The 20,475-nt window shown below is 35.6% G+C and overlaps 1 protein-coding gene across 1 annotated transcript; it reads left to right on the top strand.

Annotated features, from left to right (window-relative positions):
• The first annotated feature begins 5,132 nt into the window (after positions 1–5,132).
• LOC128195002 (uncharacterized mitochondrial protein AtMg00810-like) lies at positions 5,133–5,636 on the top strand. Its single transcript, XM_052871756.1, has one exon. It carries the CDS (start codon positions 5,133–5,135, stop codon positions 5,634–5,636), a length of 504 nt encoding a protein of 167 aa, XP_052727716.1.
• The last annotated feature ends 14,839 nt before the right edge of the window (positions 5,637–20,475 follow it).

The raw sequence follows: 20,475 nt of genomic DNA, 5'->3' as shown, positions 1-20,475 counted from the left end.
TGAAAATTGGATGATGGCCATGCATGAGGAACTAAATCAGTTTAAGAGAAACAATGTATGGGAGCTTGTTCCAAGAACTGAAAATTTACAGGTTATTAGCACTAAATAGGTCAACCGAAAAAAGATGGATGATTCAGGCGAAATCATAAAGAACAACGCAAGGTTGGTTGCTAAAGGCTACAACCAAGAAGAAGGAATCGATTATGATGAGACTTGTGCATCAGTAGCTAGACTGGAAGCAATAAGAATTCTACTCGTTGTTGCATCTGTGATGAAGTTTAAGTTGTACCAAATGGATGTCAAGAGAGCGTTTTTGAACGGGTATATTAAGGAAGAAGTCTATGTGGAACAACCACCAGGATTCCAAGATTATGAGCATCCAGATTATGTTTTCAAACTCAAAAAGGCTTTGTATGGATTTAAACAAGCACCATGGTCATGATATGACCATCTAAGTGAATTCCTGATAAAGAAAGGATTCACTAGAGGTAAAGTGGATTCTACTCTCTTCATTAAGAATTCCAAAAAGGATAAGTTGTATGTGCAAATTTATGTTGATGATATCTGTTAGCAAAAATCAAAGATGAAGTTTTGATGATGAACAGATTTGCACAAGTCAAGATCCATAAAGGCAGATTAAAGATCTCTGTAGTTTATAAAGCTTTTATAATAATCAAAGTTGATGTAATAGTGCTCTTATATGTATTAAGGTTGATTCTTGTAATTTATATTTGATTTATTTATTGTTGAGAATCATCCACAAGCTGTTTTAATCGATTAAACCCAGTTTTAATCGATTAAAACGAGGCTGACACTGAAAACCCAATTGCCCCTGTAATAATCGATTAAAGCTAATAATAATCGATTAGTTAATCGATCATTCCTGAGAATAATCAATTAACACTAGCCGTTGGGGGTTTCAGATTTGAAAAACTAGCCGTTGGGGGTTTCAGATTTGAAAAACTAGCCGTTGTACTCATTATTAATCGATTAATATTTATGTTAATTGATTAAATGCGTTAGATGGCCCGTTTTCGAAGAATGGAAGGGTATTAGGCTGAGTCTATAAAATGGCTCACTCTTTATCTCAAAAATAACTCTTCCCTTGTGCTCTAGTACTCAGAAATCATTGAGACTTGTGTGTTCTTGTTCGGCTTGTGAAACTCGTGTCTGTGGAGCTGGTGAAGTGCTGCTACGGTGACAGAGGAAATAGTAGGTTCATCCTTGGTGTGTCTGAGGAGGTGTTCGGAAGAGGAAGTTCATCCTTCGTGAAGTATTCGGAGGAGGTGTTCATCCTTTGTGAAGACTCAAAGGAGGTGTAGGTTCATCTCTTGTGGTATCAAGAGAAGTGGTTTCTAAACTCTTACAAATTGTTTCTGTGTGATTGTAATTTGTAATTGTTTTGTGAGTAGTAAACTGTTTATCTTGTTTTGAGATAAGCGACTGGACGTAGGATTGGTAAGATCCGAACCAGGATAAAATCATCTGTGCAAATTTCTCTCAACCTTACTCTCTTTATTTGTCTTTATTATTTGCTTGGTAAGTTTAATTGAGTAGAAATTAAAAGGCACACGTTCGTATTAAAAACCCTCTTGGTTTGTTATTCCACGCTAACAATTCCGCTGCAGCGATTCTAACAATTGGCATCAGAGCTTGCTTTGATAGTCATTCAAATGGCAGGATCACATCAAACCTTTGCAGAGGGTGCATCAATCAATAGACCCCCACTATTCACAGGTGAGAACTATGCATTCTGGAAGGTAAGAATGCAAATATTTATTGAATCTATTGATTGTGAAATTTGGGATGTTATTGCATCTGGTTCTTCTGTTCCTACTAACAATATACAGGAACCAAAGCCCCGTGGTCAATGGACCATTGAAGAAAAGAAAAGATTTCAGAATGACGTTAAAGCTCGGAATATTATTGCATCAACATTGACTGTTGATGAGTTCTACAGGGTTTCTGTCTGCAAAACTGCTCAAGAAATGTGGGACGTGCTCAGAGTAACACATGAAGGAACAGATGACGTAAAGAGGGCAAGAAAGAATTCCCTAATTCAAGAATATGAAATGTTCCGGATGAAGCAAGGAGAAACAATTTCTGACGTTCAAAAACGCTTCACCAACATTGTCAATCATCTCATTGGACTAGGTAAGTCATTTGATACTGATGAACTAAACATTAAAATCTTAAAGTCTTTAGACAGGTTGTGGCAACCTAAGGTGACTGCAATCTCGGAGTCACAAAATCTCAACACAATGACTATGGCGGCATTATTTGGAAAGTTGAGAGAGCATGAACTTGACCTCGGAAGACTAGATGAAGAAGAAGCAAAAGCAAAAACTAAGAAAAAGAGTCTAGCCTTGAAATCTGAGGTAGAAAAGAGCAAGAGCAAAATGGAAGATGAAGATTCAGAAGATGAAGAAAATTTGAGACTCATGATAAAAAGGCTCAACAGGTTCATGAAATCAAAAGACAAAGGAAGATTAAAATTCGAAAAGAAAGAAAATTAAGGATCTTCCTCACACTATAAATGTTATGGTTGCGGAGAAAGGGGGCACTTAAAAGCGGACTGCCCAAATCAAAAAAAGAATGAAGAATTAAAGGAAAAGAAAAACTTCAAGAAAAAGAAAGCCTACATCGCATGGGACGATGACAACGAAACAATTTCCGATTTGAGCGAATCTGATGAAGAAGCAAATATCTGTTTAGTGGTGAACGACGACGCTGGAAGCCAAGTAAGTACATCTAGCGATTATGATAATTATAGTCAAATTAGTGAAGATGAATTGCATGAAACTTATGCTGCTTTAATAGTAGAATCTGAAAAATTAGATAAAGCTCATAAGAAATTGAAAAAGGATTCCAAAAATTTAAAATTAAATTTTGAAAATATTTCTGAAGAAAATAAAAAAATTTGAAATCAGACTTTGAAAATATTCTTGAAGAAAATAAAAATTTAAAATTAAATTTTGAAAATATTTTTGAAGAAAATAAAGATTTGAAAAATAAAGTTTTATTTTTTGAAAAGGGTAAATTTACTAGTAGTGATGAATGTGCTTCTTGTGAAAATTTTAAGAAACTACTAGAACACACAACCTTAGGAGAATGTAGTAAAAATAATGAAAATAAGGTTGTTAAAAATAAGTATGTTCCTAAAATTAAAAATAAACATAATAATAGAACCCGTAGAACATGGGTAGAAAAAGGAACAACTTATACGAATACAAACTTTGTATCATGCTTTTATTGTATGAAAAATGGTCATACTTCAAATAAATGTAAAATTAAGCATTATGGTGTTCCAAGTGGTAGATATGTTTGGGTTGTAAAATGATTTTTTTTTTCTAAATCTAACCCAAAGGAGCTATTGTTTAATATTTAAAATTTCTTTAAAACAAAATTTAAGAAAATTTTATTCCAAGGCCGATGAAACTATTTTTTTTTGGATATCTTCTAATATACAAAGCATATATAGTTTTCAATCGGAAAACATTTGAAATAGAAGAATGTGTGCATGTTGTCTTTGATGAAATTGTAGACCTTGAGGCAAAACCTCTTGAGTCAGTTGAATTACATCCAGGCAATGATGAAGATTTGTAGAAGACAACAGATGAAGCGAAGAATGATGACAATCCTCAAGATGAAGATCTAAACAATGTTTTATAAGTTCTTTATCCTAAAATTATTTGCTTTAAATATCCTATTGTGTATGTTTGAATGAATCTTTAAATTTGAAATATTTTTAGCTCATATGCATACATGCCTTTATTAAGGGGGAGTATTATCTTAGGGGGAGAACATCAAACACAACTTTTTAATTATGATCAAAAAGGGGGAGAAAATGTTTAAAGCTTATTTGCTTATTTGTGTTTATTCACTAATGCACTTTTTCTTCCATAAGTTGTGTTTTATCCAGATTATTACTAAAAGCTTTAAATCAAAGGAGTTTTTGATCATCATAAAAAAGGGGGAGAATGTTAGCAAAAATCAAAGATGAAGTTTTGATGATGAACAGATTTGCACAAGTCAAGATCCATAAAGGCAGATTGAAGATCTCTGTAGTTTATAAAGTTTTTATAATAATCAAAGTTGATGTAATAGTGCTCTTATATGTATTAGGGTTGATTCTTGTAATTTATATTTGATTTATTTATTGTTGAGAATCATCCATAAGTTGTTTTAATCGATTAAACCCGGTTTTAATCGATTAAAACGAGGCTGACACTGAAAACCCAATTGCCCCTGTAATAATCGATTAAAGCTAATAATAATCGATTAGTTAATCGATCATTCCTGAGAATAATCAATTAACACTAGCCGTTGGGGGTTTCAGATTTGAAAAACTAGCCGTTGTACTCATTATTAATCGATTAATATTTATGTTAATTGATTAAATGCGTTAGATGGCCCGTTTTCGAAGAATGGAAGGGTATTAGGCTGAGTCTATAAAATGGCTCACTCTTTATCTCAAAAATAACTCTTCCCTTGTGCTCTAGTACTCAGAAATCATTGAGACTTGTGTGTTCTTGTTCGGCTTGTGAAACTCGTGTCTGTGGAGCTGGTGAAGTGCTGCTACGGTGACAGAGGAAATAGTAGGTTCATCCTTGGTGTGTCTGAGGAGGTGTTCGGAAGAGGAAGTTCATCCTTCGTGAAGTATTCGGAGAAGGTGTTCATCCTTTGTGAAGACTCAAAGGAGGTGTAGGTTCATCTCTTGTGGTATCAAGAGAAGTGGTTTCTAAACTCTTACAAATTGTTTCTGTGTGATTGTAATTTGTAATTGTTTTGTGAGTAGTAAACTGTTTATCTTGTTTTGAGATAAGCGACTGGACGTAGGATTGGTAAGATCCGAACCAGGATAAAATCATCTGTGCAAATTTCTCTCAACCTTACTCTCTTTATTTGTCTTTATTATTTGCTTGGTAAGTTTAATTGAGTAGAAATTAAAAGGCACACGTTCGTATTAAAAACCCTCTTGGTTTGTTATTCCACGCTAACAATTCCGCTGCAGCGATTCTACTCTCTTCATTAAGAATTCCAAAAAGGATAAGTTGTATGTGCAAATTTATGTTGATGATATCATTTTTGGTTCAACTAATCCTACTTTATGCAAGGAATTTTCTAAGACTATGCAAGAAGAGTTTGAGATGTCCATGATGGGAGAACTCACATACTTTTTGGGACTTCAAGTTAAGCATACTGAGAATGACATTTTTATTCATCAATCAAAGTACTGCAATGACCTGTTAAAGAAATACAAAATACTGGACTACAAAGAGGCTGCAACACTTATGGCAACTAACTGTTATCTTAACCTTGATGAAGCAGGAAAAGTTTTCGACCAGAAAATATATAGATGTATGATCGGATCCCTATTGTACTTAATTGCTAGTAGAGCAGATATCATGCATAGTGTCTGTCTCTGTGCTAGATTTCAGTCTCAGCCAAAACAATCACATTTTACTGCTGTAAAAAGAATTTTGAAATACTTGAAAGGAACCAAGATTCTTGGTTTATGGTATCCAAATGGTTCAAACATTTTTCTTGAGGGATATAGTGATTCTGACTTTTGCGACTGTAAATTAGATAGAAAAAGCACTAGTGGTACCTGTCATCTGCTGGATGTTCACTAGTTTCTTGGCATTCAAAGAAACAAGCTTGTGTGGCATTATCTACCACAGAAGTTGAGTACATAGCAGCTGGAAGCTGTTGTGCTCAATCTCTTTGGATTAAGAGTCAACTACAAGACTATGGCATATCATTAGATCATATTCCCTTAAAGTGTGATAATAGCAGTGCAATTAATTTGACAAAAAATCATGTTCTTCACTCTAAAACTAAGCATATTGAAATAAGGCATGATTCCATACGAGACCACATCCTCAAGGGTGAAATTAAGGTCGAATATGTAGATACCTTACATCAATGGGCAGACATTTTTACAACACCTTTGAACAAAGAAATATTTTATACTATTCGAAATTATCTGTGAATTTTGGATGACATTAGTATAAAATAGATTAAATCGATTATGCTATGTCTGTATGCATAAATTATCTGAGATAATAAGAGATTAAAATGTTTTGTTTGATTGAATCAATATTGCTATGTTGTTGTTGTAATATATCTGATCTGATACAATGTTAATACATACTGATAAATGCTCTGACAGGGGGAGCATTGTGTATCATTGATATATTTCACATGTCTTCATTTAAAGGGAAAAAATCTTAATTTCATGTCAATATCTTTGATAGGGGGAGAATCATTATTTGTTTCTTGATGATTATCTGATGCATCATTGTATGCTTGATTATCTGTATATCAATACCATTGTGCTTACCTTTTTTGCTAATGCCCAAAGGGGGAGAGTTATGTTGATTGGTAATTGATTGATAATTTGTATTGAGTTGTGCAACATGGTTGATTATTAATCATGGTTGTGCATCATCAAAAAAGGGGGAGATTGTTGAGATTGCTGATAGGGGGAGCACTAGTTTAGCTGAACCCACAATCTCAGTAATATCTGAGTTTTTGATGATGACAACGCATAATTAATAACACATGTGTATTATGTGTTACATGTTCTATGCTTACATGTTATATGCGTATATGAGAACATGATTGTGTTGTTGTTGTGTTGTTCATTGCATTTCACTGTGTTATATATGTGATTTTATACATGAATGCATGACAATGTTTTTGGATGTGAAAAACCACAAGCACTAATGTTGAATTTTAATTGTGTGGCAAAACAACAGTTTTAAGTCGATTTCATTATGGGATGAATCGATTAAAACTCGTGTCTTTGCACAAACTTTTTTCAAGTGTGCTGTGAGAGTTTTTCAAAGAGAAAAGTTTTAAAAACTTTGCTTAACATTGTTGCATAATCGATTGCATGTGATATGTATTCGATTAAGTTTGTTACTGTTTTGAAATCTGTTAATGCTTGATATAATGGTGACAACGACTATATTTTTAAATGTGTTGACCAAGCATTATGTTGACATTGTTGATAGGGGGAGCACTGGTTTAGCTGAACCTACAATCTCAGAGCTTCTGGTTTTTTATGATGACAACTCATAATTAATAGCACATGTGTTTATGTGTTCCATGTTCATTACTTTCATGATTATGATTATATGAGAACATGTTTGTGTTGTGTTGATAATTGCAATTCACTATGTTATATATGTGAGATTTAATCTGTGATTGCATGAAAATTGTTTTGGAAAAGAAAAACCACATGCACTTTAGTAGAACTTAAATTGTGTAGCAAAACAGCAGTTTTAAGTCGACTTCATTATGAAGTAAGTCAATTAAAACTCGTGGCTTTCCAAAAACTTTTGCAAAGTTTGCTATGAGAATTTTTGAAAAGAAAGTTTTTCAAAACTATGTTTTTAACTGTTACAAAGTCGACAATGTGTGCAAGCCATTCGACTAAGTTTGTTATGTTTAGAAATTTTAATAATGCTTGTGTTAAAGTGTCTAACGACTATATTTTTAAATATGTTTGACCAAGCATTAATTGTGAGTCAACTGCATTAATTGTGTAATCAATTAATATCTATAACTGCTACTAACTGTTATAATTGTCATGATTGTATTCGACTTCATTAGTGGCAAAGTCGACTGAAGAGCGTCAGAATTGTGAAAAACTATATATTGATGCAAATTTGAATTTTGTAACAAGTTTCAAGAATCTAACGAATTGTGTGATAATTTTCAGATTAGTGTTATCTTATAGATTTGGGAAAAGCTCCAAGAACTCTTAAAGAAGATCGTGGTGTTCATCTATGGAGATAGCTTGAAGAGCAAGGATTGTGTGTTGTTACTATCTGATCAAATCTGCAATGAAGGTGTCTGTTCTAGTGATCAGGAATTCAACCTTATGAAGATTGGTGTTGTTGCCTTGCTGTGACTACAAGAAGAGGACGTGTTGCGTTCTGGACAATGAGGGGTTTCTCAAAGGGTTAAAGACGGCAGGAGATGGGACATCTTGCTATTGCTCGTTGTGTGTTGTATGCCTATATTTTGATTAGAGGGTTAAAGAGGTGTTTTATATTTTTGACGTGGAGGTCTCTATAAAAGCCTTGTTGTAAAAACCTTGATCATTATAGTGCATTTGCTTCCTGGTGAGGAAGGACACTGGATGTAGGCTTGGCCGAACCAGTATAAAAAGCAGTGTTTGATTTTTCTATCCCTACACTTTTACTTCATCGACTCTGTACTCCGTTTAATCAACTTTATTTCTGCTGCACTTAAAAATATTTTTCTTTGTGCTTCAAGAAAGTTTTTAAAGTCATCTACTTTGCGAAAAAGATTGAAAGAAAACTTAGTTTTTGTATTTCACCAATTCCCCCCCCCCCCCTCCCTCTTGGTGCTGAAAATTAAGCCATTCTATTTTAACAATTGGCACCAGAGTTGGTTTTCATAAAATATTTGAAAAACTAGTCGATTACGTTTTCTGTTAAATCGACTGATCCTGGAAAATGGCTTCTAATTTTCAAACCTTTGGTTAAGGTGCATCACCAAATAAACCACCTCTATTTGCTGGTGAAAACTATGTTTTTTGGAAAATTCAGATGCAAATCTTTCTTGAATCCGTGGACAAAGGTGTTTGGGATGCAATCATAAACAGTCCATATGAACCCACTCATGTTTTGAATGGAAAAGTTGTTTTGAAAATTTTTTCTGAGTGGACTCAAGATGAGAACCGCAGAGCACAATATGATGTTAAAGCTAGGAATGTAATAGCCTCAACACTAGCAATGGATGAATTTTTCAGGATATCATAATGCAAGACAGCAAAAGAAATGTGGGAAGTCTTGGAGGAAACTCATGAAGGAACAGATGAGGTGAAAAGAGCCAGAAAAAATTCACTCATTCAGGAGTACGAATTATTCAAAATGAAAGCAGGGGAGACAATCTATGAAGTCCAAAAAAGATTCACACACATTGTCAATCATCTTATGGCTCTAGGAAAAGTATTTGACAAGGAAGAAATCAACTTTAAAATTTTGAAAAGCCTCAATTGGAGCTGGCAGCCGAAAGTTACTATTATATCAGAATCAACAGATCTGACCAGCATGAACATGGCAACCTTGTTTGGAAAACTTAGAGAGCATGAGTTAGAACTTGGAAGGCTGAGGGAGGAAGCATAAATTGAAGAAAAAAAATCAATAGCCCTCAAAGCCACAAGCCGAAAAGCTTCAAAGACTACTGAACCAGAATCTGACTCAGAGACTGATCTGCATGACAAAGAATTGATGACTATGGTGGTAAGAAAATTCAATCATTTTATGAAAAATAATAGTTCTTCCACTAACAATCCAGGTTTCTCAAGAGGAATAAAGGAGTCTAGAACCATTGTCATCCAATGTTATGAATGTTGAAAAGAAGGACATATCAAGCCTGAGTGTCCAGATATGAAAGCCAAGCAGAAAGGGAACAGAAGATTGGTTCAAGAGAAAAGAAGGAAACAAAAGAGTGCATATATTGCTTGGGAAAATAGTGATTCAGATTCTTCAAGTGATGAAGACCGCAATGTTGAAGAAGAATCCAACATCTGCTTCATGGCGGGATCTGGAATCAATGATTATGACAATGATGAGGAATTCGAAAATGAACCTGTAGAAGTCAAATATGACATGCTGTGTGGATGCATTTTAAGAGGTTCATGCAGAGGTTGTGCGACTGCAATATAAGGTCAATCAACTTATATCTGAAAGAAGAGACTTTGAGCACAGAATCAACAATCTGGTTGAGGAGAATGAAAGACTGGAAAAGAAATTAAATGATGCATTAGAGTCTGCAAAGAAGAGTGATGCTGAGTCAAACCATGTTGAAAAAGAATGCCAGAATTGTCCTGTATTGGTTGAAAAGATTCATTACTTAACCTGCACGTTAGCAAAATTCACACAGGGCAGGGACAATTTAGATGTTGTACTGAAGGCCTCTGGAAGAGTTGTATTCAGACAAGGCATTGGCTACAAAGCTCAGAGTAACAGATTAGATACAAAGAAATTTATATATATCAGTAAGCCTGTTACACATGCATATTTGTACTGTAATAACATAGGACACATTGTTAGAAACTGTTACTATAGAAAGGTTGGAGTTCCAAAAGAGATATATAAGTGGATTCCCAAGGAACATCTATCTTCAACTAACCAGACCGGACCCAAGTTCCAATGGGTACCAACATCGAAAAATTTAAGTTATTTTGCAGGAAAGTAGATGCTGTGAAAATGCAGAACTCAAGGATGAACTAACTCATTGATATCAAAGTTCTTGAGTATCTACAAGTGGTAACAATTATTTTATCACTGCATCATGCATAACATTTGTTTGAATGATTGCTTATTGAATGTATGATTGATTGAATGAGATTGCTTTTTGGGAAAATTCAATAGCACGATTTTTAATCGAATTGATTAAGTGTATAATCAACTATACTTTGTGATATAAGTGTTTTTTTTAATGTTTTGTCATACTTAAGTCAACTTTATGTTTAACAAAACCGATTAGATATCTCTGTTTTAGGGCTTTCTATGTTTGAAAATTTGAATGGGCCTAGTTAAGTATATCCTGGTTCGCGCCTTTATATATGTATGCTTATCTTGAGTCTGTTTCACACAAGCTACACAAAACCCTTGTTTCTGTTAAAGAGTCTCTACATTCTATACAAAATTCTGCAAGATGGCCGCTTCATCTTCACGACCAGGGAAGTGCTCTACATCTTCTAGAAGAGAGGCTGATCCTTTTGGGTGGTTCAGTGATGACGATCAACGCACTGATTTCATATGCCAATGGGAGTACAAAGAAGTGATCAGACACAAGGGTTTAAGTATTTCGTTTTTCCGTAGTGAAGGCTTCTTATTTCAAGAATGGTTGGAGAAAGTTGGTCTGACAAAATTTGTTGAACTTCAAGGGGATTGTTATCCAAACCTTGTGAAGGTATTCTACTCTAATTTGAAAAGGAAGGGAAACTGTCTCACGTCCTGAGTAAAGGGTGTGAAGATAAGTATTGATTATTCCATCTGGAAGTATGTAGCGGGATTTCAACAAGAAGGACTGAATGCACATCACGAGTACCAGGATTGTACAAAACTGATATCTACAATCACTTCTTGAAAAATTCTGACATGGTACGGAAATATGAATCCTTTGATATTAAGAATTTACACAAAGAAGAATGCTTATGCGCATGCATGATTACCTGGATTCTACTTCCAAGGGGTGAGGATCGATCCATACTAAATGCTGAAGATGTGTACCTGCTTTATGCATTACAAACTGGTACTCAAACGGATTGGTCTTTGGTGATAAGTGATTATATGTTAATGTTTGCAAAACAAAAGGAGTATCATCTACCATATGGAGTGTTCATAACTAAAACTTTGAGAATACAGAATGTGGATATCACAAATGAAAGAACAATTTGCTGCAATAAGCAGAATGTTTTAGAAGAGTTATTCTTAGACTCAGTGGGTTTTCGAAAAGGAAAGGAAGGCTGGGTATTCAAGGATGAGTACATTCCCGGTACTGATGAAATGAATCATGTAAATATTGATTCATTAAGATATGAATTTTAGCCTCAAACAAGATTTGAAGAATTTGTGGATGAAAGATTCAAAAGACTTGACGAGAAAATGATGATGCTTCAAAGATCATTCACTAAGCTGCATCAGAAGATGGACTATGTACTGAGAATAAATGCTTTTGGAGATACTTCTATTGATGATTCTGAAAGTGGAAAGAACAGTGCTGAAGAAAAGATTGTAGAGTCATCTGAAACAGAATAGGGTTCTCGTGTTTAAAGGCTAGTGTCATACATTTTGATTGTCTTGTGTTTAGGTTGTGTGTTTCTAGATACTTGCTTAATGTTTTTCGTGTTAATTTGTAGTTGGCTTCTTATGCCATATTGTGTTTTGGTTATCTGATTGTAATTACAGATCAATATTAATGAAATCAGATATTTTGTTTGTCATCAATCAGTATTATAATCGTGACTTAATCTGATTATAATCAATTGTGTTAAGTATGAAGTTGAATGTATTACTGATTATTGTTGCATTCATACATTTACACATGCATATTATAACTGTAACAATTCCTGTATTACAATGATTCTAAAATACTTGATCTGGAAAGCATCTTGAAAGGTTTTTGCAGGAACATTGCTTCTGGATAAACAATACTGGAGATTCAACTCTAATAAAAAGCAATGAAGTTGATTATGAATTTGGGAAAATCGATTGTTGTTAATAGGGGTTAAAAAGATTCCATGAGTTGGAATATTGTTATCTCTTTATTGATTACATACTATTGATTATTTTATATTTGTTATATCTATGTGTTATAATTGATTGAAATGTTTGAGAGATTATATTGAGATTGTTGTATTGATATTGCATTGATATGCTTACATGTTTTCTAACTTATACAAATCTGTCAAATGTCAATAAATGCTCTGTTATATTCTATGAAACATGCATAATGACAAAGGGAGCATTACATATTTTTTAGATATTTCACATGCCTATACTTAAGGAGGAGAGTACATTCTTTCTTATGTGATTATCTGTGACAAGGGGAGCATCTGTGTTTGCTTTATGATTTACTGTTGCATCTCAGAAATAATTGAATATTTAAATATCAATACCTGTTTGCATACCTTTTTTGCTAATGCCCAAAGGGGGAGAATTATACTGATATATATGGATTGATATTTGTTTGATAATTTGAATTGTTGTGTACAACATGGTTGTTTATTAATCATGGTTGTGCATCATCAAAAAAGGGGAAGATTGTTGAGATTGTTGATAGAGGGAGCACTAGTTTAGCTGAACCTACAATCTCAGAGCTTCTAGTTTTTGATGATGACAACACATAATTAATAACACATGTGTTTATCTGTTACATGTTCATTACTTTCATGATTATGATTATATGAGAACATGTTTGTGTTGTGTTGATAATTGCAATTCACTATGTTATATATGTGAGATTTAATCTGTGATTGCGTGAAAAATGTTTTGGAAAAGAAAAACCAGATGCACTTTAGTTGAACTTAAATTGTGTAGCAAAACAGAAGTTTTAAGTCGACTTCATTATGAAGTAAGTCGATTAAAACTCGTTGCTTTGCACAAACTTTTTCAAAGTGTGCTGTGAGAATTTTTGAAGCGAAAGTTTTTCAAAACTATGTTTTTAACTGTTGCAAAGTCGACTATGTGCGCAAGCCATTCGACTAAGTTTGTTATGTTTTGAAATTCTGCTTGTCTTAAAGTGTCTAATTAATGATTTTATCACTAAATTTCCTTAATTTTGTAGGTTATTGGTATGATTTGGAAGAAGAGAAAAAGTATCAAGGAGTTGGAACTCAAAAGGGACATATAAAGTACGAGATAAGAAAGCTGAAGAAGGTCGAAGGGCGCTTGGTTGCCCCTTTAAAGGGCCTCAACGTAGGATGTCACGCATCACCACCTGGCGCCCCATTAAGGGTGCTGAGCGCCAGCCTTCAAGTGTCGCTTCACGCCTGGGCACCCCATTAAGGGCGCTGAGCGCCAGCATCTTTGTGTCGCACACCTCCCTGAGCGCCAGTTCTCTCGCAAGATCGCCCTGTTGCCCAAAGTATGGGCACTAAGTGCCAGCCTTATTGGGCTTGGACTTTTTTTTTGCTCTATTTAAGAACTTGCACGCCCTAGGGTTGGTATCTTTGGGCAGCAAAGACACAGAAACACATTTTCCCACTCTCTAGAGGCAGAATTGGATGCGAGAGCTCTCCTCTTTAGTTTCTAGGGGTTTTCTATCACTTTCATTCCATTGTACACCTAGTTTCTCCATGATTATGGAGAACTAAACTCATTTATTGTTGGGAAAGATTTAACCTCTAAACTCTCATGTATTTGAATTTGTTCTGAATTATTATATGCTTATTTCATTAATTGTTAGGGATTTTTTCCTTTGCTCTATGCTTGTTATGTTTTAATCATTCACGCCATGATTTTATGGTCTTCTTTGTTATTGGGAAATACCTAGAAATCACGATCTGGAGAATTTCTCCCAAAAGCAATATTGCCCAGGGATGGGGATAGGAGGTTTGGTTGTCTTAAGCTTTTCTTCATAATGCAAAATTAATTATTAGGGATGCACGGGATTGTGTTCTAATAATTAAGGATAGGCTTTCTTCATCGAGGGATTGGGTTTTAAGTAATTTAGATAGTGACGTTAACAATTGAATGAAGAAGATGAATTCTTATATGCATGAGAGTAAGGATGGTGAAATCTAAACCCCAACAACATACTCATCGCATATTATCAAAATCATCCATTCACTTTTGTGTTTTGCCTCAATTGATCAAATTGCATTCATATTTACTTTTTCTGCATTTTGCATTCTAAACCAATGAAATTGTTCTTAAGTCTTAATTAGTTAAGGTATTACATGATTGTCTAGTGCCGTGAGTCTTTTGGGATACGATACTTGGTCTTACCATTGGATTTGGTACACTTGCCAATGTGTTAACAGTATCCACCTGATACACCGTCTAATTGAGTTTAACCCACTCCTAATTATCCTAGTCAACCTGGTAACCACTTGTTACCGTGACCTAGACTAAGTTTCACCCACTCCTGGTTTGTAGTATTCTTCACCACTCTTGGTATCTCTAGACGCTCCTAGTATTAACCTGATACACCGTCTAGTTGAGTTTAACCCACTCTTGGTTTCCACTAGACAATCATGGTATCAACATGATACGCTTCCTAGTAATCTTTAACTCATCTGAGTTAAACAACAAGTGTTTTAATTCTCTTCAGAATTTGCAATCAAACTGATTGCTTATAAGTCATTAGATGATTATTCTCATGGAGAAGATATATGTTCAATACAATATTGTCTACAGACTCGATAAGTGTTTTCTCTCTTTTCTCTTTACTCACATATAGTAAGCTAGATATTATAATGAAGCTTGAGAGTATGCCCTAATATTTCTCTCTATCTCTCTCTTTTCCATTTCTCTCCTTACAAAAGTAAGCATGTATTACAATGAAGCCTGAAAGAGTTTCCTTTTCTTGAGCTCTTCTCTTTCTCTCTACCCTTGTGTAGAAGGATTTGACTTTGATAGCTCAAAGAGACTTCCTTACTCAACTTTGATGATGATTTGTCTTTATACTCTTTTTCTTCCCATCATCACATTTCTTCTTTTTTGATCTTCTATTTATACACCTTCGATGATATAGCCGTTTCGACGAAGCTTGTCTTGAGATTTGGTGATAATATATCTGTTGGTCGAAGCTTGTCTTGAGATCCGATCTTTTATGGCTATTGTTGTAGGTGTGAGTCATAGGTTGGTGTCTTTTTGTGAGAACATACTTGTTTTTCAGAACTTCATCAAAAACATATTTGACTACTTATTTAGCATGGCTTTTGATGAATGGAACATTCCACTTAAGTCTTCTTCTTTTTATCGTTCACTTTTTACTCGCACAAGATAGAGCAGATGAATGCTTGTAGTAGTTATCCTGCATAAGGTAGAACAAATGTTTATACAATAGATATGTCCTTTTTTTATCCTATTATTTTTAAACATTGAACATTTAATGGCATTCAATGCTTATTCAGAGCAATCAAGGTTTTTATGTTTTCTATCATTTATTCCGGATTTGACTATTTGCGTTCTCTAGTGGGATTACTAAAAATTTCATGAGATTTACATTATTGAATGAGAGTATGTTTGGTATGTAGTATTGTTTAGCTTGTTGGAAGACTTTTTTTTGGTTAGTGTTTGTTTGATATATACTTGTTATTTTCAAGGGTGTGTTTAATTGAATGCCTTTTATGATGTGTTTTGAGAAAAGTTTTTTGTTCTTTTGATGTGTTTACCAGATTTGTCATTTTATGGTGATAGTTCGTCTAGCTTGAGCAAAGCATTTAGATTTTTCTAGCAGATGCATTTAGTACAATGTTTTCCATCACATCGTTTTAAGACTTTTGTTATGCTTTCTTACTTTGATACTTTCAACAATTGCAGCATATCAAGAGAGTTATCGACTAGTAGTTTAAGACTATCATTTAGCAAGGTTCTTATGAGTTTTTATTTTTATTTTGAGACATCTTTTCCATCTTCCTATTTTTTAGCTATTCTTAGAATTAGTTTAATCATGTTTAGAAGGAATTGTCTAGTGTTTGTGTTTCCTATAGAGATCGTTTATAAATGCTTCTTTCCTAGTGATTTTCTTATTTGCGTTTATGACTAATGTTTTGTCAACTTTCTTAGTACTTTTGGTTGAACTATTGAAGGTATTAGTTGAGTTTTGACTTTTCCCTTTGGTATCCCTTTTTTCTTTCCTAGAGACTATGTTTATATATTTTGAGATTTATTGTGACTAAGTTATGTTTATTTAAACTTCTTTTATTAAAATTTCTTTAGTCTCATCTTTTCAAAAGGCTTGTTATATTGACTTTTTCTACTCTATACTTAGTGTTTCTATATTTGGTGTTTTGATTATTTGTGATTTTTCATAGTTAAGATTATTTTTTTTTATTGTTATTTGTTAAACTTCAAAACCAATGACGTTGTATACGTGTTTGTCTTGTCTCAACCATAATTCACTTTTTGATGTGTAACAAATATACATACTAAACGAAGGGTTCTACTTCGATGTGTGTGTTTATGTTTTATCAACATTCTTACTTTGTTATGTATACAATTTTAGTTGACCTTTTTTTTCCTATTTGGTTTAGTATATTTCTCTCTCCCTTATTTGTGAAAGATCAAAAAGGTGATGTAGAGGGGTACTCAAAATGAGTTGTTTAAGGCTCCTATCGTGAATTTCCAAGTTATTATGTTTGGGTCATGGTTATCTTGTTTTCTCCCAAGTGTAAACTCCCCCTATTTTGTTGCACTTTGATAGAGTATTAAGAGTGTATGAGAGAAGGAAGAGAAATTAATATGGCGGTTAGGAGGTTAAGAAGTGTGTAAGGTTGTTAGCTATTCAGTTAACAATTAGGTTGGTAAGGGGAGAACCTTATAAGAAGGTTATGAACTATTGTAAAAGGTTAACTTTTGGTATTCTTTTGTATAGACATGATCTTTGTTCCTGTGGAAAAGGGGAGTGCACCCTCGAGAATGGAGTGTGTACTTTGTTTTTGACATTTCAGAAGTAATACACATATTTTTTTCTTCTTTGATATGAGTGTGTGTTGTTTAGTGTGTTTGATTGACTTCTTGACTAAAGAAGTCTATCAATTTGGTCCGACCTGCTGAATCAAAAGGTGTGGAGCGAGATGGAGGGAAAAATGAATGTGTTAGAGGGAAGAATAGATGGAAGAATGAGTGCGCTAGAAGAGCGGTTTGACTCGATGGAGACGACGATGGAGGAATTTAAGGCTGAGATGAGAGGGTTGCACCAAGAACTCGCACGCGTTCTTGGAAGAAGAACGAGAAACCAAGAAAGGAGCTCGGAAGGAAGTCTCGATTCAGTGAATGAAGAACGGGTAGGAAGCAAAGAGAGCTCGGAGGACCAAATAGAGGAAGGTAGGGGTGAGGTCTAGAGGAGTTGGATATGAAGCAGGTAGAATTGCCCACGTTTGAGAGGTTGGACCCGATGGGGTGGGTCTCTAAGGCAAAGAAGTTCTTTCACATCCAAAATATTACAGAGAAGGAGAAGATCAAGTTGCCGTAGATATGCGTGGAGGGGCACGAGTTATTGGTTTCAGTTTTGGAAGAAGAAAACCAAGAACCCATATTGGGAAGGCTTGACGGAGGCGCTAATGTGGAGGTTTAGAGGAAGGAATAAAGGGTCAATCTTTGAGAAATTGGCGATTGTGAGACATAGGGGAACGGTGGAGGAGTATGTCCAAGAATTTGAGATGCTTGTGGCTCAAGCTATTGGAGTGACAGAGGAACAATTGTTGGGTTACTTCTTTGTGGGCTTACAGGGGAGCCTCAAGAACCAGATTCAGCCCCACAACCCAAGGGACCTGTTGACGACAATGAAGGTGACCCGCGACGTGGAGAAAGTAGGGAATAACCCAAAAACGAATGGAGGAACGACTAATAAGAGCAGCTAACCATGGGGAAGGTATTAGGGGAGTTCCAAGACAGTTGCAAGAACCGAAACATATAGGGGAAACCAAGATGGACATGGGGCTATAAATGGGGGAAACATGTCAAAGAGGGAAGGAACGGTCAACACCGTAGGTTCCAAGGCGGGGAGTAATGCAGTGGGAGAGATGCAAAACATAGGGGTGAAGACTTTACCCTATCCCGAGTATGTCAAGAGAAGGAAGGAAGGAAGGTATTTCCACTATGAAGTTTTATACATCCCAGGGCATAAGTGTTCTGAGAGGATTATGCGGGTTATGATAATGGCGGAAGGTGATGAAGGAGAGAAGGACGAGGGAGAAGAGGAAATGGGGCAGAAATGTATGAAATTGTTCGTTTTCTCAATAGGGGGTCTAACACAGACCAACAGAATGAAGTTGTAAGGCTGGGTGCATGGGAAAAAGATATTGGTCTTGATAGACAATGGGGAAAGCCATAACTTCATTTCAATGAGGCTAGTAGAGGAATTGGGGTTGGAGGTGGAAGAAACACCTCTTTATAAGGTGTGTCTAGGGGATGGACAAAAGAAGGTCACTCAAGGGTGTTGTAACAATGTTTCTTTGACCATGGAAGGAGTGGAAATCAGGTAAAAATTCTACCTTTTTGAGCTAGGAGGAGTAGACATTATATTGGGGGTGATTTGACTAGTAACACTGGGAGAAATTAAAATCAACTAGGGAAAACTCATAATGAGATTTGGTCAGAAGGAGGAGGAGGTGTTAATCAGGGGGACCCAACATTAACCAGAAAAGTGGTATCCTCAGAGGCATTATTGAAGGAAATAGATATAGAGGTAGTGACATTGGTTTAGGGTTTGGGTCAGACCGAATTAGAAAAAGGTGAGGAGGATATGACGTAGCTAACCCTCAGCCAGGCTAAGGAACTAGAGCAGATCTTGGGAGAGTTTGTAGACCATAAAATACTCGTTAAGGAGGGAACAAAACCTGTTAACATGAGGTCATACCGCTATCCGCATTTGATGAAAACAAAGATAGAGAAGCAAGTAGCGGGGATGTTGGACATGTGCATTATCAGACCCAATAACAGCCTTTACTCCAGCCCGATGATTCTAGTGAAGAAAAGGGATGATAGCTCGACATTTTTGTATGGATTACAGGACTCTCAATAAGGCCTCAATACCCGACAAGTTTCCTATTCCGGTAATTAAGGAGTTACTTGATGAACTCCAGGGTGCTACCTACTTTTCGAAGGTGGACTTGAGAGCAAGATACCACCAAATTCGGATGAGGTAGGAAGGCATTCAGAAGACGACATTCAGGACTCATCAAGGTCATTATGAGTTCCCGGTCATGTCATTCGGGTTGTCAAATCCCCCTACAACTTTTCAGTTCATGATGAACACCATTTTGAGATCCTTTTTAAGGAATGTGTGCTAGTCTTTTTTGACGACATCTTGATCTATAGTAGGACGTACGAAGAGCATGAGAGACACCTCAGACAGGTGTTGGACACGTTGGCACAAAAACAGCTCTTTGCAAACAAGAAAAAGTGAGTTTGGAAGGATTCAAATCATGTATCTGAGTCATATGATCTTAGAAGCAGGGGTTGAAATGGATGGGGAAAAGGTGTCAGCAATGGTGGATTGGCCTAAACCTAAAAGCATTAAGGAGTTGAGAGGGTTCTTGGGTCTCACACGATATTACAGAAAGTTTATAAGGGACTATGGCAAGATGGCAAGGCCACTGACTGATCTGCTTAAGAATGGGAAGTTTGGGTGGTCACAACATGGTGTAGCTGCTATGAAGGCCTTAAAGGAAGCTGTTACCACAACTCTGGTGCTAGTCTTACCTGATTTTATGCAAACACTCCATGTGGAATGTGACGCATCAGGGAGAGGTGTGAGGGCTATCTTGTCCTAGAATAAAAAGCCAATTTGTTTATTTCAGCAAGGCTTTGTCAGAATAATCACTCTCCAAATCCATCTACGAAAATGAATTAATGGTCTCAGTTCTAACAATTCAGCATTGACAGCATTATCTACTAGGCCAGAAGTTGGTAGTCTACACATACCAATGGAGCCTCAAATACTTGCTGGTACAACGAATTACAACTCAGAACCAACCAAACTGCTAGGGTATGAGTTTGATATAGTTGAGCATCTAATAAGGTGGCTGATGGCCTATCTATAAAGGATAAGAAATGGAAGAAGGAGACAAGGAATTGAAGGTGGTTGTCAGACCCTATTGGTAGGAGGTGCTAGAGGAGGTAGAGGAGGATCGGGCTCGAAAAAAAAATCATTGACAAAGTAAAGGATGACCGAAAACCAACCTTCTTAAGTCTTTTTTGGAAGGAATAATTTAGACTATAAGGGATTCAGCTATGAGCACGACTTATCACC

The sequence above is a fragment of the Vigna angularis genome, chromosome 1 (assembly GCF_016808095.1).
Source record: "Vigna angularis cultivar LongXiaoDou No.4 chromosome 1, ASM1680809v1, whole genome shotgun sequence".
NCBI lineage: Eukaryota > Viridiplantae > Streptophyta > Magnoliopsida > Fabales > Fabaceae > Vigna > Vigna angularis.
Note: the sequence above shows the minus strand (reverse complement) of the source record. Positions and strands in the feature narration are given on the sequence as shown.

What these genes read in the sequence shown, in the direction of transcription:
- LOC128195002 (XM_052871756.1), top strand. Translation starts at nt 5,133, where the DNA reads ATGCAAGAAGAGTTTGAGATGTCCATGATGGGAGAACTCACATACTTT.